Source organism: Dichotomopilus funicola (assembly GCF_033296635.1).
Source record: "Dichotomopilus funicola strain CBS 141.50 unplaced genomic scaffold C8A04scaffold_32, whole genome shotgun sequence".
NCBI lineage: Eukaryota > Fungi > Ascomycota > Sordariomycetes > Sordariales > Chaetomiaceae > Dichotomopilus > Dichotomopilus funicola.
Window position 1 is genome coordinate 320,284 of NW_026944053.1, and position 24,058 is coordinate 344,341.

Here is a 24,058-nt window from a genome sequence, read left to right on the forward strand (position 1 = left end):
CTCTTTGGGGCGCCGTTGCCGTTGCCGTTGCTAATGCCATGGCTCGAGGTTGGGGGCGTCGTTGACGTTGGGGTGGAGCTCATGGTCACCGCGTTTCCCAACCGGCAGGCCGCCGATTGTTAGATTGTATGGAGGCGGTACGAGGCCGAGAACCGGGAGCAGGTCGGTCGGCGTCGTCAGGTGTTGGGCTTTCTCTCGGTACGAAGTTTATGGCACCGAGGTCGCTTTGCCGCGTGTGGGTTTTTGATTTTCGGGAGGCTGGACAGGGGGGGCAGCCCGTTGGATGGAGCGTGCCGAGACCCTCCAGGTTGTGGGTTGTCGTTCTGTTTGGGGACTGGTGAAGCGTCGAACGGCTGCAATTTCCCGCTGTCCACACACTGTCTTTCCCAAGGAAGAACCGAGAGAAGGATGCTCCTTGAATAACGTGGGAACAAAACCACACAACTTCACCAAGACTTTTTGCGCCAACTTGCGAACCTCGAGCGACGATGCTGAGACACAGAGAAAGAGAAACGAGCGACAGGAGGTGGACAAGGGTCGCCGGGTTCGTTACTCCACCCTTGTTGGCGAGTTTGGCTTCTGCCCAGACATGGCAGAGCAAAATGTTGAATTCGGCGGCCGGCCCCACCTGAAGATCGAAGGCACTGAAGGCAAGAGGGTACACACAAGAAGGCGGTGGACGAAGTCGCACTGCAGATTTCCCAGGTCCCTGGCGGCAGCAGGGATTTGGCCCCGATTGAAACGCGGGATTGGATGAACCAGGGTTCTGCACGGGCCCTTCCAGCCAGGGTCGCCGGCAAAGGGAATTCCCCAGCTTCCCACTGGTTGCTAGGAATGGAACCAGGAGTTCGACAAACGCAAAAAGCAGAACATTTTGGTCGTTAGTCGACTGCTCTAATGCTGGTATTTTGGGCGTTGACAAAAAATATAGGGGGTGCATGTCACTTAGTTCGCTCGTGAACGCTACAACTGCTGCATCGTGCTTCACTCGCCAAACAGCACCGTAGTTTGTTTGGTTACGAGATAGGCGCGCTTGCAGGCTGGAGGGGTTCCGTTGAATCGCACCATCGGGACGGAGGGGTTGGTAACAATTGATACCAGCCAACCCAAATATTGCAACGGCAGCAGGGAGTCACGGGCTGTGACAGAATGAAGAGTTGGGGAGAACACGACCTTGTCCCCCGCTTTCTTTCCCGTTTGAACACTGATGAACCGCGGGGTTATGCTGCAAGATCCTCTCGAAGAGGCCGAGCTGCATCCGATCAGCCAGCTTTCCAAGGCGGTGGTCAACGGTGCAGCTGCCAATGGGACGGCGTTGTTGCAGCATGCTCCCCTCTCCTGACGTCCGGTTGCAGGTCGGCAAGTTGAGTTAAAACATCACGTTATCTCTAGAGACAACAATGGCCGACAGCTCCAGGTTCAGTCAAAATGCGTGTTGTGAAACCTTTCCCAATGTAGTTGTTGAGGGGGAGGGGGGGAGGTTCTTCAAGACGGAATAACTTCGGAATAACGTTACGGCTGTCCCGTTAGGCATGTTCGGCATGTAACCTCCCCGTATGGAACAAAAAATCGGGATACAAAGCACTTGTTAACTGCAACCCTCTCAACGGGGGACTTTGGCTCGCGGTTGAGCGGTCAGATGAACAGAAGAAACCTGTTTGTGTTGTCACTGGTGTCGATCTCAATGTTTAACCCTAACCCTGTATAGCAGGATTTCTCTTCCCTGTCATTTGATTCTTGGCAACGTCGTCCATCCTCAGCCTTGCACGTTTTGCCGATCTCAAACTTCGCAGCCTTCCTCCCCGAAGGCGACAACGTTCCGCCCCCGATACACACAACCCACTTCCTCCTTTCCCTCTCGTCATCATGAACCAAATCCGCGCCATCCAGGCGCTCAACAAGCGCGAAATCGAAAACGGAGTACCCCCCGAAGCCTCGTGGCACACTGACTACCGCGACACTGCTTTTGTCTACTTCGGTGGCCTACCCTACGAGCTCTCCGAGGGCGACGTCATCACCATCTTCAGCCAGTACGGCGAGCCCGTGTTTCTTAAACTCGCGCGCGACAAGGAAACGGGCAAGTCCAAGGGTTTCGGCTGGCTCAAGTACGAGGACCAGCGCAGTACCGACCTGGCCGTTGACAACCTCGGCGGGGCCGAGATTGGTGGGCGGCTGGTGCGCGTGGACCATGCACGGTACAAGGTGCGAGATGATGAGGATCTGGAAGAATATCGGATTGGATGGGAGGATATGCTTCGGCGGGAGCGAGCCGAGAAGGGCCTGCCGAGCGACGGTGGGGAGGATGAGACGGACGATGAGGCGGACGCAGCGTCGCGGCCAAGGCCAATGATCAAGGAGGAGCAGGAGTTACAGTATCTGTTGGAGAATCACGACGATGACGACCCGATGAAGGAATATTTGGTGGAAGAAAAGAAGAAAGAGGTGGAAGAAGCTCTGCAAAGGAACAGTCGGCGCTCAGAAAAAGCGAGCCGACGGCACAGGGACAAAGACAAGGATAAGCACCGTCACCACCGCTCTCATCGTTCGCGGCGAGACGGTAGTGGCGATGATAGAGAGGAACGTCACAGATATCGGGACAGAGAGGACCGGGACGACGACCGCAAGTCGAGATCCACGAGAAACGGGGACCAGACGCCTGTCGAGGGTTCCGAGCGAAGGAAACATCGCCGAGACTCTCAAGATCTGGACCATGACCGTGGTCTCGAGAGACCCAGTGGTACGGGGGATCGGGAGAGGAAGGAGGGTCGTCGCCACCGAGATGATCGTGAGCAAGGCGAAGATCGGAGGGACAGTGATAGGCGGCGACGGCACGCTCGAGATGGGTCACGAGACCGTGACGAGCGTCGGCAGCATCGTGACTTGGAGGATAGGAGACGGCATGATAGAAGGAGGAGTCGAGGCCGCTCGCCGCGCCCTTACCGGGATTAATCAAGATGAGGAGGACTCATGGTGAAAGTGGTACTAAGTTGAGAATGCACAATGCTGAGATACCCATAAAATACGTCGTAGCAGTAACCTAATACAATAATATTCGGGCACGGTGGTGCTCCTTATAATTAACAACGAATCTAAAGAGACGAATATCTTTTCAAGTCGGACACTTCAGGTTGGAGCATGGGCATGGTTCTAGTTGACACACTCTTCCCTACAACCTTTTTTCCAGTCTGTTGAATAGTAATCTTTGGACCCACGCGTGAAACATCAAGTTGAAGTGGACTTTGAAGTCGAGGCTCTTATGGAACATATGGCTAGGATATGTGCTGGGCGCGCGGTAGGTAGTACGCCGACAACTAGCCTACTCGGACTCGTAAGTATCAGAGCTAAACCAGGCAGAATAGAAGGGCGGCAGCCGTGAAGCTTGGGCGGGCATACTGGAGGATGGATTGACGTGCTCGTGGAGAGAAGCGTGGGGAAGCATCGGGTCTAGATCCGTAAGATGAGCCATGCACTGGTGTTTCAAGTTCTGGAGTTACCCAGTCTTGGATTAACTCAACCACCGCTACCGCATTCTGACAATACATGCTGAGCCTGACTCCTGTCACCGTGAATAATGCATGCCTCCACAGAGTCCTGTAAATCCTTGCCATATCCATATCCCAAACTCCCTTGCTTGCTACGAGCTGTACCATGAACGCCGCCAACAGAGGAGGAAATCAACCATGTATCCTCAACATGAACCCAAAGCTTCTGCGAGAACCATCCCCAAACAAAAACGCAAGACTCAAAACATCAAGGGCATAAACCCAAAAACACTCCTCAAGGTCCACCAAGATACCGCTTCCACCCCTCCCTCACACAATACCTTTTCCCCTCTGGGCCCTCTTGGACCACCGCAAACTTCTCCCATCGCGCATCCCGGCCTGCACCAACAACCACCAAGGTGTTCTCGCCCACCCACCCAATCACCCCTTTGGGAGGCCTGGACGTCCCCAGAGTCGTGCTGTCCGACATGGGTGGCCCACTAAGCCTGCTGCTTCTCCTGCCCGTGGGCGAATCGGTGTTTTCGTCTTCGTTGTCCACATCGAACGGCGCCGAAGCAAAGGAGTAAACGTCGGAGAACACCCGCGGCATCATAGGGATACGGGAGAGGATACCCCACCGACCGCGGCCATCGTTGGCGTTAGTGGGAGTAGCACTGCTACCGCTGTTAGTCACACTTTGGTCGAGTGGTTGTTGTTGTTGTTGTTGCGACTGTGGGTGTCCGGCCTTTTTGGAAGATGGTACATCGAAGATGTGCAACGTAGATTTGTCCGAGGTGCAGGCGAGCATGGTGCCAGGCGGGTTAAAAGCTAGTGAAAAGATGGTGGCCGGGTCGATTCCGCGACGTAGTTCTACTAGGCGGGCGCAGTTGCTAGTTGCAAAGACGCGAATAAGAGTGCCCTAGTTAGATGGCATATTTAGCTTGGGTTGACCGGGGGCTAGAAAGGGACTAGAACATGGCTATCCTTCCCACTGGGAAACTTACAGTTTCACTCGCTGTGGCTAGTAGCTCACCGTCCGAACTTAATTGCATCGCTTTAACTGCTGAGGTATGCGCCGGGATAATGCTAACGTTGCCGGTTGCGATCTCGACCAGGTGTACATGCCCCGTGGTCCTACCGGGGAACGCCATCCTCACCGGCGATAAACAGCATAACCCCCACGGATTGTTCGCCGTCTCGTAGACCGACAGCAGGCTAGGGTTCCGTGAGAACTTGTAGACTCGTACGCTGTTTTGTAGTACGACTACGATCTGCTCCTTGGATAGTTGAACGCCTCGCACCGGGGTTAGGCAACTGATCTCAAGGCCGGTTTTACTCCTCATATCGTCCCAGACCACAAGCTACAGCGCATTTGTCAGAGATCTGTTGTTGAGCTTTGGGATTATGGGACGTCTCTCACCTTGTTCGCAGCGAACTTCGGTTGCCTCCCTCCACCAACAAGGCCAAAATAGTTTGTGGACCCTAACAATTGGATTAGGCCCACGCCGGCGTTGAACTCTATTGATCGTTTTGATTAGTTCCTGAACGTTTTTCATGACTGGCCGGACCTTCTCGGCTTACCCCGTGTTGTCCGGAGGTTACATGGGTCCGAGTCGAACACTACACATCGTTAGCCACCCATATGTATGAGCAAATAAGAAGGGGAAGAAACCCCAAGTCCGGGAGTGGACGTCGAAGGATCGCCATGGCGCCGCTATCTCGGGGATTAAGGTGTCATGCCTGGGGCAGCCCGAATTGCACTTACCGCGGAAGCCTGTGTTGAGTCCCACCGCAAATAGACTGCAGTCGGGGTTGAATGAGACGGAAAGGACAACTGTCCCACCAGGGCTTTCGAGAGGAGTCCGGGTGTTCATTCTGCCGATGAACTGTGATGGTTTTGTTTAACGAGTGCAGACAACGGATGAACCGTGGTAATGGCAGCCGAGCCAAGTGGACGATGGAAGCGCAACGGCAGCCAGCCCCTCAGCCTCGGCGGAAGCTATGGGCACTTGGCACTTGGTGAATGATACTCGTGTCCAACTTTAGGATTTTGGGGATGATGGGAAGCAAATCTACGGGCCCAATATCGATGAATGCGATCGAAAAATTCCGATAGAAGCTGCCTCTGTCTATGGTCGTGGTTCTATGCTCCTCGTTGTTTCAGTGAGATGCAACCCGAAGTCGGCAAGTGTGTGCGAAAGCAAGTGAGAGTGGGATAAATAACAAGCAAGAAACAAATTAAGTGGAAGCGAGAGAAAAGAATATTAGTTCAAAGAATGCTTCATAACTACGGAGCTTGCGAAGGACCAGATTGGGTTTCAAAATGCAGTTGATGAACTTGGGACTCAGAAACCTGGAAGGGAAGAATGGCGGACGTTGGTGTCACAAGCCGCCTGCTCAGCAAGATGTACTCCAGCCCAAGCAGTCCGTTCGCCGTCGAGTGTGAGCGGGCTGACAGACACCGCGCGCCCCTAGCAAGCAAGCAGCCTGGGGAAGGCGGCACGGTCCACCGCGCTCAGAACAAGAAGTTGTTGCCAAGCAGCTGGCGACAGCTGTACGGGCTTTTGTTATGGAGATTTTGGGCTTGAGAGTCTGGAGCAGACCTTTCCGTTGTGGGACTAGCGCACAGTGGAACGAGCGACCCCTGAATTGCAGGCGGGCCATTGCTCCCTGGGTTTGGGGGGAGCTCGGGTGTGCTTGCGCCTGCCGACCAGTTGCACCGCAACATTTGTGTGAAATTACCATTTTCCGACAACGCCCATTCCTGACCTCTCCTTTTCCCAACCTGCAACTGCTGTCGCTCCATCTCGACGACCGCAAACCCGCAACCACCTCTGCGACCGCCGGCTTTTGGCCACTGGATAGAGCCATTTGTCTATTTAGCTTTATCTTTCCTGCCTTATTTTCCAAGGCCGGTGCTAGTCTCGCCCGTGCTCCCCCAAACGCGACGACTCGACTCCGCGACTCCACACATCCACCACCACCATGTCTTCCCCGGCCGTACGTCTGCCTTTCCTTGTCTCTCCGCCGCCGTCCTGATCTATCGTCCCAAAATCTTGAGCGTGTCAATTGAACACCGTCTCCAATCCCACCTGGCCGTGCCCCAGACCAGCTCTACCGCCTATTGTGCATCGGGCAGATTTTAGGACCCGACGGCTAACATGTCCTTGGCACAGAAGATGATCCGTCGGAAGAAGAACGTAAAGAAGGGGATCCAGTTTTGCCTGATGGTTTGCGGTGCCTCAGGTACTGGTACGTATCTTACGCCATCGGGCTTTACTCCTTCGCGACTGGCATACATTTGTTGACCTTGCTCCAGGCCGTACTACCTTCGTCAACACGCTCTGTGGCAAGCCGGTGCTCTCGCACAAGGAGTCCGATGATGCTGGCGCAGCCCACGTCGAGGAGGGCGTTAAGATCAAGCCCGTTACCGTTGGTACGCAGAATATCCATGTTTGACCGCAATTCTGTTGCAATTGACTCCTAACACTCGATAGAGCTGGAACTGGACGAGGAGGGCACCCGTATCTCGCTGACCATTGTCGACACCCCCGGCTTCGGTGACCAGATTGATAACGAGGCCAGGTTTGTTTCCCAGGTTACCCCCAAGTCCTTGTTCGGTTAGGCATTCACTGACGCTCCTACCTTTGAACAGCTTCTCAGAGATTGTTGGCTACCTGGAGAGGCAATACGACGATATTCTGGCGGAGGAATCGCGTATCAAGCGTAACCCCCGCTTCAGAGATAATCGTGTGCATGCCATGCTCTATTTTATCACCCCGACTGGTCATGGGTAAATCGCGCCCTGTTCTGAATCTCGGTTTGGCGATGGAGCTGACTGTTAGCATAGGCTGCGCGAGCTCGACATTGAGCTGATGAAGCGCCTCGCGCCCCGCGTCAACGTGATCCCCGTTATCGGCCGCGCCGACTCGCTCACCCCATCCGAGCTCGCGGAATCCAAGAAACTGGTGATGGAGGACATTGAGCACTACCGCATCCCTGTCTATAACTTCCCGTACGACATCGAAGAGGACGACGAGGACACGGTTGAGGAGAACGCTGAGCTTAGGGGGCTGATGCCCTTCGCCATCGTCGGATCGGAGGACGTGGTCGAGATTGGTGGTCGCCAGGTGCGCGCCCGGCAATACCCGTGGGGTGTTGTTGAGGTCGACAACCCGCGCCACTCGGATTTCCTGGCTATTCGCTCTGCCCTGCTGCACAGCCATCTTGCTGACCTCAAGGAAATCACGCACGACTTCCTCTACGAAAACTACCGTACCGAGAAGCTTAGCAAGAGTGTCGAGGGCGGTGCTGGAGTGTATGTTTCACCCATTTCTATGGTTATGTCTTGGACCTTGCTAACATAATCCGCAGCGATTCGTCGATGAACCCTGAGGACCTGGCCTCGCAGTCTGTCCGCCTCAAGGAGGAGCAGCTTCGGCGCGAGGAGGAGAAGCTTCGTGAGATTGAAGTCAAGGTCCAGCGTGAGATCAACGAGAAGCGCCAAGAGCTGCTCGCTCGTGAATCTCAGTTGCGTGAGATTGAGGCACGCATGCAGCGCGAGGCAGCGGCTGCCGCCGCGACTCAACAGGCTGCGGCTGGTAACGAAGCCAATGGCGCCGAGTAGGTTTTGCGCCCCAACGGCTCGATATGTCGGCAGCGGCTTTGATATCCGGTTGTTACCGCCCTCCCGGCATTACCGCAGTACGACAGTTTCTAGGCGACCCTTTATGCGACCCGATCTTTCCGTACCGGCGTTGGTTCTCTTGTTGTTTAGAGACAAAATATTCCCCCGTGTTTTCCTAGGCTCTTCGCGATATCCGCTGGTCAACCGATGTCAGGGGTGGTGTGGATCATGACTGAGGACGACTGGCAGGGTGGTGTCGAGGCGCTCACTGGAGTGGTGTGTTGATGGGCGGTTCAAGGGTGAGGGGGGTGATGGAGGAAGCTGTCCCCGAGTTATTGAATTTGCGGCTTGTTGTCGACGGCGCGGATGGCTGGCAGGATATCTTAGGGAGGTTTTTTTTTACCCCCTCTGGTTCGGACACAGGTGGTGGATTTACGAGAACTGCGGGAGGTGACCTACGGCGCCCTCCTCTCGTCCTGCCCGCTCACAACACCACCTCATTGGTGACCGCCTTTACCCACCCCCCTACTTTGACTGTCTGCTTTTTTCCCGTTTCTACTATTGAACTTCTAATGCAGATATCACTAAATTCAACTTTTCCTACTCTCGTCGTACGTGTGTATTCTTACCTGACGGCGCTAGTCTGTCGGCGTATATGCCTAGCGGACGAAGGGACAAGGTTTCGACACCCTGAGGTTAAGGAAGAGTTAACACTGGTGATGGAAACGCAATTTAATGGTTATGTCATCTTCAAACGCACGGCCGGCCTCGACAGCCCTGCGCCCATCCTAATGAGTGACCGTCAGATGTGCGAGTGTATGTGTGAGAGCGGTGTATAACGGATTTCGCTGTTACGTCCAATGTTTGTAAGTGGAGCTTGATTTGGCCGCTATGGGGTAGGACAATAACATGATAAGGTAGCTGAGCTCTTATTCCTTCAAAAAACACGGAAGAAAAAAGACGATCAAACAAAACAAAACAAAAAACAAAAACAAAAACCCAACCCGATGGCCGTTCGCCGCGCCCTGTACAACCGAATATCAAACACGTCGAACCGCTCTACGACTCCATCCTCTTATTAATGCTCAAAGCCCCCTGTCAAGGATGTGGATTGGTCACCCGGCCAGAACTTAGTTGTTGCTCTGGCTGTTCAGAATACGAAGGATAGCCAGGAACAAGTTGATGATGTCCAGATACAAGCTGATCGCAGCAGCAATTTCCTCCTCAACGTGATGCTTGCGCAGCACCAGCTGAGTATCAACCAGCACGTAACCGCTGAAGATGAGAGCCGTGAGCAGACCGTAGATGAGTTCGGTGGTGCTGGTGTGCGGCAGGAAGAAGGACATGAAACCGAAGATGACGAGACCCCACAGCGCGCCGAAGAGGTAGGGCATCCAGCTGGTGAAGTCGTACTTGGTCTGGCAAGCGAAAGCCGTCAGGAAGAGGAAGATGCCTGCTGTCAGGAAGACTGCGTTGAGCACGATGCCGGCGCTGTAGAAGGAGACGATCACGCTGACGGTGTAGGCTTCGAGAAGGGTGAAGGCGGACAGGAACAGGAGGTTGGTCGGGTACGAGTGGCGCTTCCAGTAGGTGAGCATCATGCAGGCCATGGAGCCGAACAACTGTTGAGGTGGAAATGTTAGCATTGGCGGGGTCTGTTCGCGCACGCACGGATATTTAGGGAGGGCCCGTAACGGCGGGTGGGGGGCACGCACCGAAATCCAGACGATAGCGGGGTGTGTTTGGATCCATGACTTGTAGCCTTCGCTGAGGAAGCTCAGGGCGCTGACAGCACCGGTCGCAATGAGTTGAACAGTTAGGATGGTGTAGACCTTGCGGATAAACTGGTTGCGGATCTCGATAGTCGCTTCGGCGACGGAACCTCCAAACTAGGACGTTGGTCAGCAGGACGAAACAGCGAAAGTCGAGCAGAAGTCTCAGTTGCAGCATTACGCGCCGCGGAATCCGTACTGCTTAACGTACCTTGAAGTCATCGGGAAGGTTGTCCTCGCTGCTGCGCGGGCCGGAAAAGAGACGCTCCTGGTCCTGCGCGGAGCTGCTCTCGGCCTGGTATGAAGGGGGCGGCTGCGCATAGTTGACGTCGGGGTCCTCCTGCGGAGCCGGCGTGTACTTGGTGTTGGCCGACATTGTCACGGCTAGTTACTGCGTTGAGCACGATCGTTTCGGTCGGACGGTTGAGGGAAGCGCAGAATGCCGAGAAGATCTGTGGGTGATGAATCAGAAAGATGCCGCAATGGGGAAATGCGACAAGGCTGACGCCAGTCAGAAAGAGCAGTGATCACGCGCAGTAGTGGGTGTCGGTAGTGTCGAATGATGAATGAATGGTTGACCCGAGAGGTGGGGATGCCTGCTCTCAGGTGGCGGAGCTGTGGCCAACTGCGAGCGGGCCGGGAATCTTCCACTGCCGCAGCCTGCAGGCCTGCTGATGACAAAGTGAAGGGTTAGGGTTAATGAAGGCGCGCCCGCTCGTCCCAAGGACCGTGTTTGGAACCCCTGTCCGGCTTTCTGGCTGCAGGGATCCACCGTTTGCTGGTTTCGAGCATCAAGTCGCGTCTCTCCACCCACCGCAACAGCGAATCGTGGTCCTGGGGGGATTGAAGGTCCACAACAGTCCAGCCAGTCCAAAGAAGCGGCACTCAGACGACGTGATACCTCTCTCCCAAAGAACTCCTGACTAGGACTCCCAACGTTCAGGGGATGAGCACGCCGAACCAATAGCTCCCGCGGCCGCGCAACGTTTCGTCTCTCCTCCTTAGTTCTCCCGCCGCCCACTCTTTGTCGCTGCGACCTCCCCCTCCCTCTCTCCTCTGCGAGGCCCGCCCCCCCTTAAAACTCCAAAGCTAAACGATAACCAATGCGCAAGACTGTAGCTCATCCTTGAGCGAGCGCAGCTATGGCGACCAACACGAACCGCTATTCAGCGTACACCACCGCCTCGGTTGGGTCTGGTCCCGACGCTAAGAATGGGGACAAGGCCGAAAAGAAGGAGCTATGGAACACTATGCTCTCTTCCGTGGCGAGCGGAAGGCGGCTACCAGAGAAGAGCATCATTCTGCTAGGCGGCACCGTCGACTCGCAGCGGGAGTTCTTCGAATCCCTCTCTCACAACGATCTCCGCCGCAATCTCGACCGGAACACAGCTCGAGCCCCGCCTGTCGCAAACAGCTTCGCGCTTGGCTACACCTACTATGACGTTCTCGACGCCGACCAGGAGGATACACTCGCGCGCATTTCCCTCTACACCCTCACGAGCCCATCGCCCGCCTTTGCCTCGCTCCTCCAACCGCTGCTCACGCCTCAGTCGATATCGAATACCCTGATTGTGATCTTGCTGGACTGGTCCCAGCCGTGGAAGTGGATGCGGCAGCTCAGACAATGGATCTTACTCCTGAGGACAGTCCTGGTTTCGCTTAGCAACGAGTGCAAGGAAACCATGGAAGAAGTTATGCTGGCATGGCGGGACCGAGGGCGGGGTGGTGGCACGAACCTCGACGGGACCGCAGCTGTGGCAACAGGTGACGGCGTGACGGATCTCCCCTTGGGGCCAGGAGAGTGGGAGGATGCGTTGGGTTTGCCTTTGTCCGTCGTTTGCCAGAATGTGGGTCCAATACCTTCGTGTTTATGCTGCCATGTTGATTCTAACGGTATTCCTAGGCCGAGAAGATGGAGTATTTGGAAAAGACACAATCTTGGAAAGAGGAGGAGTTCGACATTGTCCTACAGTTCATGCGGACCGTGCTCTTGAGGCGTGAGTTTACAGTCCACCTTCACATGCTGGACAGTACCAGGCTAACTCGTAGCAGATGGCGCATCCTTAATCTACACCACCCCCTCCGTTCCGTCACAACTCCCGATTCTCATCCACTCCAGCTTGGGGATACACTCGCTCCTGAAGAAGCAACCACTCAAACACAATGTTATCGACAGGGACAAGGTCGTCATCCCGCCCAACTGGGATTCGTGGGGCAAAATCCGAGTGCTCAGGGACGGTTTTGACGTCGATTTGGTGAGCACCGGCTGGACGATCGATTTGGACCAGCCAGCACCGCTGCCCCATGCCAACGGTGTCGACAACGACGACGAAGAAGAAGACCAAGCAAACGGGATAGTCGAGCGGCCAGACGAACCAGATGGGTCCACTGTCGGCCTGTATGAAGAATCCGTCCAGGATCCCACGATGGATGCCCTCCAACTCGCGGGGCGCGATACCCAATCCACAGCACTCGAGGTCGAGACGATAGACACCCAGACCTTCCTAGGCCAGCAACTCAAAGTGCTGGATGCGTTCAAGCAAAAGAACGAAGAGACCACACGGGAAGACTCCCGGCACAAGCCTCTCAAGCAGGGCAAGGTGCCGGACGATGAGCATCTCGTCGATCCCGAAGGTGGCAAGCCGGACGCGAGGGTGTTGGAGCACATTGGCCCCGTGCAGTTCAACATGGGTGGTATCCAGGTCGATGCCGATGACATGGTGCAGCGGCTGAAGGTATGCACAAGTTCATTTTTCTCTTCTCTTCCACCACACCAACCTTTTTTTTCCACGCGCTGTTGCAGTGCAGTATGTTAATGCGCTTATCTCTCCAGGACCGCCAAGGGTTAGGTTCTTCTTCCCGCCCTGACAGCCCTGCGGCGGAGGACGGAGTCGAACCAACCAGCCACATGGATACAGAGAATCTACAGGCCTTCTTCCAAGGCCTGATGAACAACCGCAGAGGAGCCAAGTAAACACAATCTTCATTCAACCCCTACTTGGGTAGCGACAACTGTGCGAGTAGTCAGTCACACATGGGCCTCTAACGGACTTCCCCGTTGTCTCTATTCCCACACCATAACCCCATCTCTTCGAGTACACCCAGTTCTTTCCCCTTTGTCATTCTGGTGTGTGTGTGGTAGCTAGCTGCTTGTTTATTTTCTTGTACATAACCAAATTCCGGGACGTGGAAGGTGGACGGATGATGAAGGAGGTAGCGATTGTATTGTCGAGTTGTCATCCACAATGTCTTGGCCACACAAAAGGGGGCGGCAACCCAGAAAATTGTAGACTAGATACCCATACCCATACCCATACCCATACCCATACTCATAACCCATAGCCCACGTTTCGAGAGAGAGATAATGGAATAATGCACGCGTGTAGGTACATGTATATGTACGTGCAGTAAAAGTCAGGAGTCAATCTTCATCGCTGTGAACGCTTATTAATTACAACTAAACAAACTACATCTGTAAAGCAAACCGTCCTCCTTGCCCATGTACAATACACCATTACAATGCAACGTATATCCGCCCCAAAAGGGGCCGGTACTGTGTCCAGTCTACCGTAAAGCAACGGATGTTGACTCAATTCCCGTAGCGTTACGAATCCGCCCCCATCTTATCCAGCCGAGTCCGGGGTGTGTTAATACCAGAAGGTCATATCTCCAACGGCCGCCTCATCCAATCCCAATTCACTTCAATCCCCCTTTTCCCTTCTGCTCTCCGTTCTCACCCTCGCCCTCAATCTTCAACCCCTCCTTGAGCTTGTCTCCCAACCACTTGCCAAAATTCCGCTCGGCATCGGCCTCGTCATCAAGCCCAGGCACCTTCTCCTTTCCCTTTCCGCCCTTAAGTAGCACTAGCGCTCTCGTTTCTGCCCTTGGCGTGGTATACCATTTCCTCAGCGTATCCTCATCGCCTGTCGCAACCACCACCTTCGTCACGCCGAGCCGCGCCGTGACGATACCGGCCAGCATACTAACAAATAGCCAAGGGTACTGCAGAATCTCGGCCTCGAACGCGCTGATCGTGTGCTTAGCCTGGGAGTTGTATTTCTCCTCATCGAGCAGTGTGCCCAAACTGAAGAGATTGAGCGCCGAGACAGCGTTGGTCGATGGGAGCGACTTGTCCATGCCGCTCTTGAGACGGAGGATGGTAGGGCTGAGAGTCTCGAGCTCGGTGGAGTAGAAACCACCCGAGCGGGCTTGCCGCGAGGAAGGGTCGCTAGTATCCTTGCGGTTTGAAAAAATGGTAGGGAAGTCATAAAAGAGTCGTGTTTGGACGTCTAACACCGGTTAGCCACACTGCTTACAAACGCCTGCACGTCAAAGGGGAAATACCTTGCAACTCTTTGGCCCAGAACAACCACTCCCCTTCAAACGTAACCGCGTAAAGTTCGAGCAACCCTTCAATCAGGAAGGCGTAGTCATCCGCATAAGCGCGAACTTGGCTCGCCTTCTCGTAGTAAAATCGAGGCAGCGGGTTGGTCGTGCTACCCGTACTATCCCAGAGAGTTTTCTTGATAAAGTTGGCAGCGTCTCGGGCAGCCTGGATGTACTGGTCCCCCTTCTTCGGGTCCAGGTCTAAAATGGCACCCCCAACCCTCGCTAGTGCCCCGATCACAAGGCCGTTGGTGCCAACCACCACTTTCTCGTCCCTCGCTGGACGGGGCCGTTCGGCTTCTCTGTGCGCCCGCAGCTTCTCCCGGGCACGGTCAATGAGATTCTTAATCTCGGTTTCGGGCATCCCATGCACCCTCGACAGCACGGCAGTAGAGTCCTTGACGGACAGAATGTTCTGGTTGATAAACTCGTCAAAGGGGTCCTGGTCCCTAGACACGTTCCCGTCTTCCTGGACGTCCCAATATGCGGCTGCTACCGTTCCCGCATGGTCGTCCCCACCAACCACCTGGTCAAACTCACGCCGGGTCCAGGTGTAAAACGCGCCCTCCCGCATGTGTTGATCACCCTTGCGGTAGTACGAATCGGATGCTTCGCTAGAAATAAAACCGCCGTTTTCTAGCCGAATGGTGGGGCTGGTGAGGTAATCCGCCAGCTCCAGGGTGACGTCGGCGAACTCGTCGTAGATTGTTGGCGGTTTTTTGTGTAGTCGGGCGAAGCCCAACCACGCATCGAGGAAGACGCCCAAGAGGAGAGCATTGTCGGGCACGGTTTTCTCGAAATGCGGTAGGCTCCAGTTGCTGGTTACACTAAACCGCATGAACCCTGATCCCACATGGTCGTGCAGCGAGCCGTCCCGGATACTACGCAATGTCTGGGCTGCCATCCAGACCGCGTGAGATGCCTCATCTTCTCCAAGAAAGCCAATAACTTCTTCCGGAGATTGTCCCAGGCGCAAGAGGAAGGACAATCTCGCAGGATTTGGAAATTTGGGAGTGCCGAATCCATAATTCTTAGGGTCGAACATTTTCTTGATGCGTGCCAGTGCCTCATCCAACTGGTCAAGATCCAAGTCCCCAGCATCATCCACGACCTGAATTGGAGTTGAGCCCACAGTGGCCAAGCTACCAGATGAGACAGGATTGGACGATGGAGGGGTGTCAATGGGTTGCGCCGTCCCAAACGTGCCCTCTTGTGCAAAGTCTTGCAACTTGTGCAACATCTCGAACGCCTCTCGTCGACATCTTTCCTCTTGCTCTATCCAGAACTTGTGGATCTTCTTTGCAATCGCTAGGAAATCGTTGTATGACTCTTCACCGGCCCCGTCACCGGAGATCCCCTCCTTGTTCCGGCCCGACTGACCCAGGACAGCGGCTACATCAGTGCTGTGCTCGGTACCCGGACCCGGCCAGTAGGTGCCGCCAAAAATAGGGTACAGGTCCGGGGTGAGGAACAAGTTGAGCGGCCAACCCCCAGTCGCGTTGACAGCTTCGGAATAGTTTTGATAGATCGTATCTAAATCCGGACGTTCCTCGCGGTCGATGATAACCGGTATGAATGAAGTATTGAGTAACGACGCTATGGCGGAATGGGAGAAGCTGTCTTGTGTTGAAAGGCGACAAACTAGTTTTAGAGCACATCGCGGTCAGTTTAAAGATGGCCTACAAGTAGCAGCGCGGAAGTGGGGCAATAGTGTTATTTACGATGATCCGCCAGGAAACCAATGTGCATGAATATCGGCTTGTTCTCGGCAGTCGCCCGGGCGAGGGTGTCGGCATCAAGCGGTTGCCACGCGACAGGTGTAGATGCATGAAGGCGAACGTATGGGCTGTCGCTCTCGCCGGCGCGGTTTTTGAGTTTCGGTAGTGTCGAGGTGCCGGACCCCGCGGCCGGGGAGTTGTATTGCCCCTGAGGCTGCTCAAGCTGTGCCTTCATCATTGTAACGGTAAAGGGGTATGGATGGCGACAAAAGAAACCAAGAATGAGGGTTGGCCTTGCTGTGCCAATTCGTGATGGGGATCGTGATGTCGATGTTGATTGCGGGGTAATTTGGGACCGGGGGCGACGGGATAATAAATCAGTTTCGTCCCCCAGGACGTAATCGTCTAAAGCCAAGCAGTAACGCGAATAGCATGTGATATATCGTACAAGAATGGGGCGGCGAGTGTCGTTACCGGTTGGCTGGGTCGCAATGGTCGGAATGATGGTGGGGAGGGGCTGGAATGCTGAGAAAGTACATACAAAGCAGAAACTCAAATCGGTCACTGGGCGTTTCGATGCTTTCGCGGCTGCCCCTCTCCGTGGAGTGCCGATTGACAGGGATCTTACCCTGAAATATCGGGGATATACCCCCACCTAACATCGTTGTTTCCATTGTTATGTTTGGCAGCCATGCAGCCAGCTTCCAACTGCTCTCAGGAAAGCGAGGTGTAAACCGGGGTTAGGGTTCGCCACTGCTGCCCTTTAAGCCTCCTCTTCACCCGTCCAACCCGTCCAAAATCGGCCTGCTGCAGGCCGCATGTCCGCATGTCCGGGCGGAGATAAAGCTTGGCATATCGAGTTCGACGACATTCAGACAATCAGCGGAGGATCACAAACCGTCGTCTCATAGCACTTTTTAAGGATAATCTAGGATTGATCCTCCGCTTACGCAAACAGGATGGATGTATGTATGCAGTAAGAATTCAATGGTAACGGCTCTTTAAGCAATGTAGAACCCCCCCCTGACATGTGAGGATAATACGGAAGAATGTATCAAGTATGGCCGCAGCCTTCCGTCCGATCCCAACACAAAGAAATACCAAAACAATGATTATGCCATGATCGCCCAAACTTCCTTAGGTCAATTCAATTTCCAGAAACCCAAACCTAGAAACCAACCCAAACAAACTGACTGCCTGAAAAAAGCCCGTCCCACAAACGCCATAACAGTGCGGCAAAGAAATCAACTGGATCTGCCCGTAGAAGCCTTGTGGCCAAAGTACAGCCCAACGCTGATCCGGATCGCAGCAAAACAAGATCATAATGAGATAGAGGTGCGTGTCTTGTCGTGTCTCTTGATCATGAATTCCCAGGGGACAGGGGGGAGAGTTTTGGCTTTGCAGTCGCCGCAAAGGAGATCGGAGGCACTAGAAAGTGGTATCGTGGTTAGTTTTTTGATTTCGAAGCTAGGTGACTGATTTTTCTTGGGTGAGAAGGGGTGCTAAGGGGAAGGGGGGCGTTCGTACTATTCAAAGTAGGAGATCTCGGCTGGGCATCGCTTGTGGGTGACGGTGTAGGTCTCGCACCATTTTGAGGCGATGAAGCGGTAGTGCCCGCAGCTGTATTCCCGTTGGATGAAGTTGCACATGTTGATGGTTTGGGGAGGTCGTCGTCGGCAAGGTAGAGGGAGACTGTTGGGTTCAACAACTAGATAGTCTCGAGGTGGTATTGACGAAGAGAGAGCAAAGTGATGGGTGGGGAAGCTCGAGATGACGCGGAGACGCTTGAGTGGTGGGAAGAAGACCCGCTGGTCTTGTATTCGAGAGCAAGCTTCGGGGATGCTAGCGGAAGATTCTGTCTCATTGACTCAGGCAGTTGCACGAGGCTTGACGTCTTGAATCGATGGCCGAATTTGGCGACTTGCAGTAAAACAAAAGGCTGAGGGCGTGAGAGAAGGCTTGATGAGGAGCACCAAATCTGGCTAAAGGTCTCAGATCGGGGAATAAAAAATGCGACGGAGGAGATTCCCAGGACGGATTTGGAAGTGCCTGATTATTATGAGCTCGAGAACGTCAGGAGACACCCTGAGCCAGCGAGAGGGGCGATGGGGGGCTTGACTAGAGCTGTCTTCAGAACCAGGTTTTGTGAGCAGGGGAGCAAGCCCATGAGGTTGGTCGTTTGGATGAGCACCAGTCGAGCCAGTCGAGAGGCCTCGTGGGGAACAGTGCAGACCGTGCAGGTGACAGTGGGGGAGGACGTCTGGAGTTCGCAACCCAAACCAAACCCACTCTGCCGGCCGCTGGTGCCCCCCGGCCCCCTCACAGAACATACCCTTGCTTTTTGAAATGGGATGCAAGCGGTGCCAGTCTCCCGGGACCAAGGCCCCGGGAGCGGCACTCGATCCTGGAAGGGGGCCCAGCGTGCTGCGACGCAAAGTTGCCGTTAACGTTGCGTGGGAGCGGCCCCCGTCCTCTATCCCCCCCCAAAGCCCAGTCGTTCAAGAACCACGCCGCCACGGATCACGGCTCTCATGATTCGACCCCCGTCCCCTTCGCGTGGTGCCACCCTAGTCGCGTCACACATTTCCACTGACACACGCACAAAGCTGCTCGTTCGTCGGCCTATCTCCCTGCTACCGTCCGTGGTGCGGCCACGACAGCCACGCTAATTTGTCGAGTCAACTAGCGCCAGGTTTGATCCGCTGGTCTCGGGAAATTCGCCGGTGGAAATACCGTTCCGCCATGGTTCACCGTGGAGCGCAGGCAGGTCCAGCAAATGGACTGTCAAAACTCACATTCTTTGTCGTTGGGGCCTAAAGGGGGTAATAAAAGGTTTCCTTTTTGGCCGATGATTTTCGGCCAGAAGGCGCAACACGAAACAAAAAGAAAGGAAAGCAGGAGCAAACAGTTTCGAATGGTCCGCCCAAACCAGAGAGAGGCGGTTGCGATCCTTGCTTTCCCCTCATTTCAACCCCGGAATGGCAGGAACCACCCGCACCATGAGAACCCTCAGGGGCCCCTAGACCACCAACCACCCCCACGCGGCGCTGTGGCTTCCTCGTTCCGCCAATTGCATGCAGGATTGCGGGTAAGGCGAACAGGCGAAATGGATCGTCAAAATTCTCTGCGGCAATGCGGCAAGCGAGATCAACAACGCGAGATCACGCACTTATCCGAGCCGGAACCTCATGCTGCGCGGTTTGAATCGGCACCGGGCGGGTCTTTGTTCAAATGAGAGCAGCCCACGGAAAGAAGCAAATGGGGAGCGCGAAGAAGCGAAACATTTTCCAAAAGAGTCAACCAACAAAGACGACGTGTTTGCTTTGAGCGACGGACGTCCCACAAAGTCAGTCAGCCGGTATCTTTTGCTATGCGAGACATGTGGAGACAACTTGGGCCAACGGGCCAAACACAAACACAGACGACTTGACGACCCATGAACGACGATGTGGGGCCCTCGCGGCCTTTCGCTGAGCAACAGTTCCAGCCCGACAACAACAAGCAGCCCCTTGTGGTCTGCTGCTAGTCTGGATTCTCCGAGGCCAAAACCGGACTCGGATTCGAAGTTGGAGGGTTATGCGAGCTTGGATGAGACCGGATGAGCTTGGATGGGGAATGGGGAGTCAACGAAGTCACGCTTTTGCATCTCCGCGTACACTACACCTAACAAAAGTTTGTTCAACGTCGGAAGGCAACGCATCGAGCCCTTCCATTTGTTCGACCGCGCTCGTGTGCGTCATAGCATCCCCTCCCGCAGCAACCGACGCTCTCTGCTATCAAGTAACTCGGGTGCTAGACCCGAGACAAGGGTGCCACGGTAACACGGCTTGAATCAACGGTTGTCCTCTCTCAACCTCTCACATCACCATAAGTCCGAGGTTGGGAGCGGTCACCAACGCACCACAGCAAGCATCACATGCCCTGCGATTTGGTGCCTCATTGGGCCACTTGGTTCCGATCTCGCCTACTGACCTCATCCGAAGACGCACAACGGAGGTCTCTGGGTCGAACTCGTGGTTTCTCAACGTCGATCTCGTCCCGCTCGCCCATCCGAGTGTTACTGGAACACCTCAGAGACAGCATAACGAGTTCGTAATAATGTTGTGGCCCTGATCGATGGTGCTGTGAGGATTCAGCGGACAGCCAACCATATCCCACCGTGAACCTCTCAAACAACGGAGCTCGGTAACCGGAAACAACCTTAGACTTACAACCCTCCCGATTGAGCTGCCATGGTCATTGTCCGCCCGTTACCGGCTTTGGGCCACCCGTCGGGCTATTTTTGGCCGGGCTACCCCAACTCTGGTTGGTTTATCCGCCGGGAGAATGCAGCGAGTCAACCGTGCTGAGAGAGCCTGAGGACAAGGTGAGTCTTGTGTCGCCATGATGGTTCGGTTGTTCGGGTGTTTGGGTCTGCCATGTGTTACCTAGGGATGCTGACGACAGTACTGAAGCACCGGAATCACCCCCCCTGAGATACCCCACGGCGGGGTTCGGTCGTTATGAGGTCCGGATGAAGGTGATGGTACTACATACCGGTGCTTGGCTCCTAGTCTCCTTTATGGGACGACCGGCTGCTCACTTGCCGGTCAAATTGAAGGCGGCAAGCCGCTACGGGTATGGGAATTCCCTCGCCAGGCAAAATCCACCACTCGGCTACGGCCATGGATGCTTAGATGTCAGCCATGATTCCCATCTGCCGAAGTCACTGCGCATTCTGAAACCAAGATTGTGTAATCGGCTTGATTGACTTGTGATAGATACTTGAGACGAGGAAAAGAGAGAAACAGAAACTGTGGGAAAACATCAAAGAAAGAGAAGCGGACAGGTTTGTCAGCGGGTCACCAAGCGCTCTCTTCCCAAGGCGATCAAGAGTCCCGCGCACAGTTTGGCCCCAAGCTTCCACGCTGCCCAGACCATGCCCAACTTTTTCAGCCTCCGCTGGTGTCACCTCTCGCCACTAAACCAGCCGGATTGGCCGTTTAGCGGGAGACTGGGTGCGCTACCATCTAGTTGTTGCAAGAGCGCCACGCGATGTTGATCTGCTGGGTGAAAGCGACGGTAGCATCGTCGTCGGTGATGAGGCCCGAGGCAGACGAGTTGGTGCTGGTCAGGGCAATGCGGTTGTTGATGTTGAGGATACCGCTGGCGCCGCAGGGCGAGAAGATGTAGCTGGCCGTGGGGATCTGGTCGGCCTTGGTGTAGACCTGACCCTCCTCCCAGATGCCGCCGCCGGTGATGGAGGTCTGGGTGGTGGTGGTCGCCGACGCGTCCTGGCTGAAGTAGTAGGTGCTGTAGAAGTTCCCAGTGACACCGGGCTCGAGCTGGGCGTAGCCGTGGTAGGTGCTCTCCAGGACGGAGAACTGGAAGCCACCGGGGTACTGTGGGAAAAGGGGGTTATGTCAGCATGTCTTGCTCCTCGCCAGCCCGGTGCATTGCGGGATCTTCCTTGCTGCCTTACCTTGAGACCCAAGTGAAGCTGGCAGTTCTTGCTCTTCTCAGTGGGGCTGATGCCGGGTCCGATGTAGGTCTGGAACTTGTCGAAGCCGAAGGTGATGACCTGCACGGAGAGGGGTCAGTCAGTATCCGGATTATCCAATTCTCCCCAGGCCGGTCCGGGCACGCGCTCGACACCACAAGGTCTTACCGTCTTGTCAGGGGAGATGTTGGTGGAGACGGAACCCTGGGGGCAGCCGTTGCCGGAAAAGGTAGCCGAGTCGATCTGGATCTCGCTCGGGTCCGGAGAATCCGACCAGCCGTCAGATCCGGCGTTGATGATGGGGGTAGCAGCGACGAGCGCGGGGAGGAGGAAGGCGATGGAACGCATATTGGCTGATGGGTGTCCGGAACGGAACGGGTGTTTGGAGATCTGGAGATCCGAAGATGTGTGAAAGGGCTGGAGAAGAGGCTCTCGAAGGCTGTGAGGCTGCTGTGGGATGGGAAGGCTGGTGAGGAGAAAAAGAAGACTGTGATGTCAGTGGTGATGACCGGTCTTTATATCTCTTTTCTCACGAACCACCCTTTGGCGTGTTTGGCGGCTTTTCATGATCCCCTTCATCCCTTCACCCTTTCAACCCCTCACTCATCCCGTCGCTGCCACCATCACCCCGCCTGGTCCTCGCCTTAGCCTCATCCTTGGGACGGCACGCTCTCCGGCAGCGGAGGTATGTTGCGACCAGCGAGATTTCTTGGCGTTCTCTAGCCCGGTGTTGTTAATTTGCATCTTCAGATTGATGCATCCGTCCTCCGGGCTAGAGCATCCCGCCCAGACCTCCATCCTGTGCCCACGCCCCGGGATATCGCTAGGTGCCCTGCATCAAGGGCAGACACGCATCAAGGGCAGACACATGAGGGGGCCCCGGTAAACAATCGTGTTCGTTGCGCTCGGTGGTTGGCTAGATTGTTTGTTTCCAAAAGGGTCAAGGGCGTCCTCGCGCGTTCTCCAGGCCCTCATGGTTCGGTGGTTTTGCGGTTGGCCAAATTTGCGGATGAAGTGAGGATAAATGAAACAGATATTAAGACGGGACGTCCAGCTCTTATGGCCTCGCCGCGCAAGGTACCATCGACCCGGCTAAGTGGGCGCCGAGACCCAAGGTCAGCTCCTTTCGGCTGACACATTCCATTTACTTTCGAGAGGCTGATTCTTTTTATAGAACCCGTTTCCAATCGCCTGTGGACGTCTGTCGAATCGAGACTCGCGCTCTGCACGCTTCGGGACAGCCGGAAGCGTCGTTGTCGCTGTTGTTGCTGTTGCTGCTGCTGCTGTTCTTGGCTGGTGGGCGGTCGTTGGGATCTGGGACGTTACATTGCGTCTCGTTCCAGATCCAGCCGCCGCTGCGGGACACGGAGCAGAACACTGCGTGTCGTTTCGATTGCCAAGCAACCTTAGCCAAGAGAGTCTCAAAACAACGACAGAACTTGGGAACGGGGCGATCGATCCCTTTCCCTCGCAAATCCCCCTCCAAAACCCGGCAGCATGGACAGGAGTTCAAAGGCCCGCGCCGAAGGGAATTCTGTCGCCGATCTCGTCCTTGCTACCCGGACGACTCAGGTCCTCCAGAGCCGGCTCAGGCTCAATGGCACCATTTGGACACCGGGTCGCTTCCTCTCTAGCTCCTGTTGGGCTGTGCTATTTTTGTGAGTCGCCTCAGGGGTTGTTAATTAAGCTTAATTGGGCTCCCCACCAAGGCCACCGCGCATTCCCCAGATCACAACAATGGTCTGACCTGGCTGGTGGAATGGTAACATCTTGTTACAATTGAGGGGTTATCGGGAATCTGGCACTGTCACTCTGTCAGTCAGCTGATACAACTGCAGCGGGAGGGCCTTGGGGGTCCTGAACTAGGGTATATGGGTTTGTGGACTGGCCTGACGGGGCTTCCCTTGGATCCGGCATGGGATTGTTCTCTCTTACACTAGTGTAGATTCCCAGACGTCGCTCTCTCTCGTCCATAATAGGTTTCATGTTCGACGGACCCCCTCAAGCTTCAACCGTTAACCCGTGCCGTGGTTCCGACTCTCCGCATCCACTTGGGAATTATTGTGTCCGCCACTCGGGGCGAGGACCGAGTATCTTGTGTCATATTATTGGTTAGTTTCTTCGTGTTTGTCCCGTAGGACAGACAGAGGGAGCCTCGCCAGCAATTAGCCAAGTAGAGCGGTCTTTCGCCCCGGTTTGGGCGTCCCGCGCTGCAGTCTGGATCTGAGCCTCTCCGGCGATCTCCCTTCTTCTAGAACCCCACGGGCTGCTTATTACACAGTTATTCTTAGACTCTGGGTGTGGCAGGTCACCCGGTTAAGGACTCGCATTCGGAACAAATCTGAGCAACACATACATACATAGTAGTACGTACATATATTACCCCTAGCCCGTGGCTCACAACTGAAAGGTACAATGTAACATGGCGTAACCCGGAGAAAATGGTCTCATTGCAGACGCCAAAGACCACGGACGAATACATCCCGTCCCGGGTTCCTGGAAGGGGCTGAGTTTATATGACGAAGACTCCCTAAACGACCCATGGGAAGGTCCTTCACGAATGATGCCTAACTACGGATCCCTCATACAGCACC

General features: G+C 55.0%; 8 protein-coding genes across 8 annotated transcripts; 3 read left to right on the plus strand and 5 right to left on the minus strand.

Annotated features, from left to right (window-relative positions):
- Positions 1-1,866: 1,866 nt before the first annotated feature.
- Positions 1,867-2,974, plus strand: C8A04DRAFT_12222 (uncharacterized protein; the record flags this gene model as incomplete). Its single annotated transcript, XM_062777258.1, has 2 exons — positions 1,867-2,665; positions 2,730-2,974. 2 exons carry the CDS (start codon positions 1,867-1,869, stop codon positions 2,972-2,974), a joined length of 1,044 nt encoding a protein of 347 aa, XP_062636971.1.
- An 803-nt stretch (positions 2,975-3,777) lies between these two features.
- C8A04DRAFT_12248 (WD40-repeat-containing domain protein) lies at positions 3,778-5,356 on the minus strand (the record flags this gene model as incomplete). Its single annotated transcript, XM_062777272.1, has 5 exons — positions 3,778-4,401; positions 4,475-4,843; positions 4,903-5,000; positions 5,064-5,102; positions 5,248-5,356. 5 exons carry the CDS (start codon positions 5,354-5,356, stop codon positions 3,778-3,780), a joined length of 1,239 nt encoding a protein of 412 aa, XP_062636972.1.
- A 1,287-nt stretch (positions 5,357-6,643) lies between these two features.
- C8A04DRAFT_37388 (Septin-domain-containing protein) lies at positions 6,644-8,109 on the plus strand (the record flags this gene model as incomplete). Its single annotated transcript, XM_062783856.1, has 6 exons — positions 6,644-6,734; positions 6,802-6,918; positions 6,980-7,067; positions 7,138-7,275; positions 7,333-7,800; positions 7,857-8,109. 6 exons carry the CDS (start codon positions 6,644-6,646, stop codon positions 8,107-8,109), a joined length of 1,155 nt encoding a protein of 384 aa, XP_062636973.1.
- Positions 8,110-9,239: 1,130 nt separating this feature from the next.
- Positions 9,240-10,257, minus strand: C8A04DRAFT_37389 (inhibitor of apoptosis-promoting Bax1-domain-containing protein; the record flags this gene model as incomplete). The annotated part of the gene is made up of 3 exons (XM_062783857.1): positions 9,240-9,731; positions 9,825-9,998; positions 10,093-10,257. The coding sequence occupies 3 exons, from the start codon at positions 10,255-10,257 to the stop codon at positions 9,240-9,242; spliced, it is 831 nt and encodes a 276-aa protein (XP_062636974.1).
- A 766-nt stretch (positions 10,258-11,023) lies between these two features.
- On the plus strand, positions 11,024-12,855 carry C8A04DRAFT_28800 (dynein light intermediate chain-domain-containing protein; the record flags this gene model as incomplete). Its single annotated transcript, XM_062780781.1, has 4 exons — positions 11,024-11,728; positions 11,785-11,878; positions 11,934-12,616; positions 12,715-12,855. The coding sequence occupies 4 exons, from the start codon at positions 11,024-11,026 to the stop codon at positions 12,853-12,855; spliced, it is 1,623 nt and encodes a 540-aa protein (XP_062636975.1).
- A 722-nt stretch (positions 12,856-13,577) lies between these two features.
- On the minus strand, positions 13,578-16,223 carry C8A04DRAFT_12226 (uncharacterized protein; the record flags this gene model as incomplete). Its single annotated transcript, XM_062777260.1, has 3 exons — positions 13,578-14,170; positions 14,226-15,908; positions 15,989-16,223. The coding sequence occupies 3 exons, from the start codon at positions 16,221-16,223 to the stop codon at positions 13,578-13,580; spliced, it is 2,511 nt and encodes an 836-aa protein (XP_062636976.1).
- Positions 16,224-17,304: 1,081 nt separating this feature from the next.
- C8A04DRAFT_12280 (uncharacterized protein) lies at positions 17,305-17,634 on the minus strand (the record flags this gene model as incomplete). Its single annotated transcript, XM_062777286.1, has 2 exons — positions 17,305-17,413; positions 17,513-17,634. The coding sequence occupies 2 exons, from the start codon at positions 17,632-17,634 to the stop codon at positions 17,305-17,307; spliced, it is 231 nt and encodes a 76-aa protein (XP_062636977.1).
- Positions 17,635-20,994: 3,360 nt separating this feature from the next.
- On the minus strand, positions 20,995-21,812 carry C8A04DRAFT_12259 (uncharacterized protein; the record flags this gene model as incomplete). The annotated part of the gene is made up of 3 exons (XM_062777277.1): positions 20,995-21,366; positions 21,447-21,545; positions 21,633-21,812. The coding sequence occupies 3 exons, from the start codon at positions 21,810-21,812 to the stop codon at positions 20,995-20,997; spliced, it is 651 nt and encodes a 216-aa protein (XP_062636978.1).
- Positions 21,813-24,058: the final 2,246 nt, after the last annotated feature.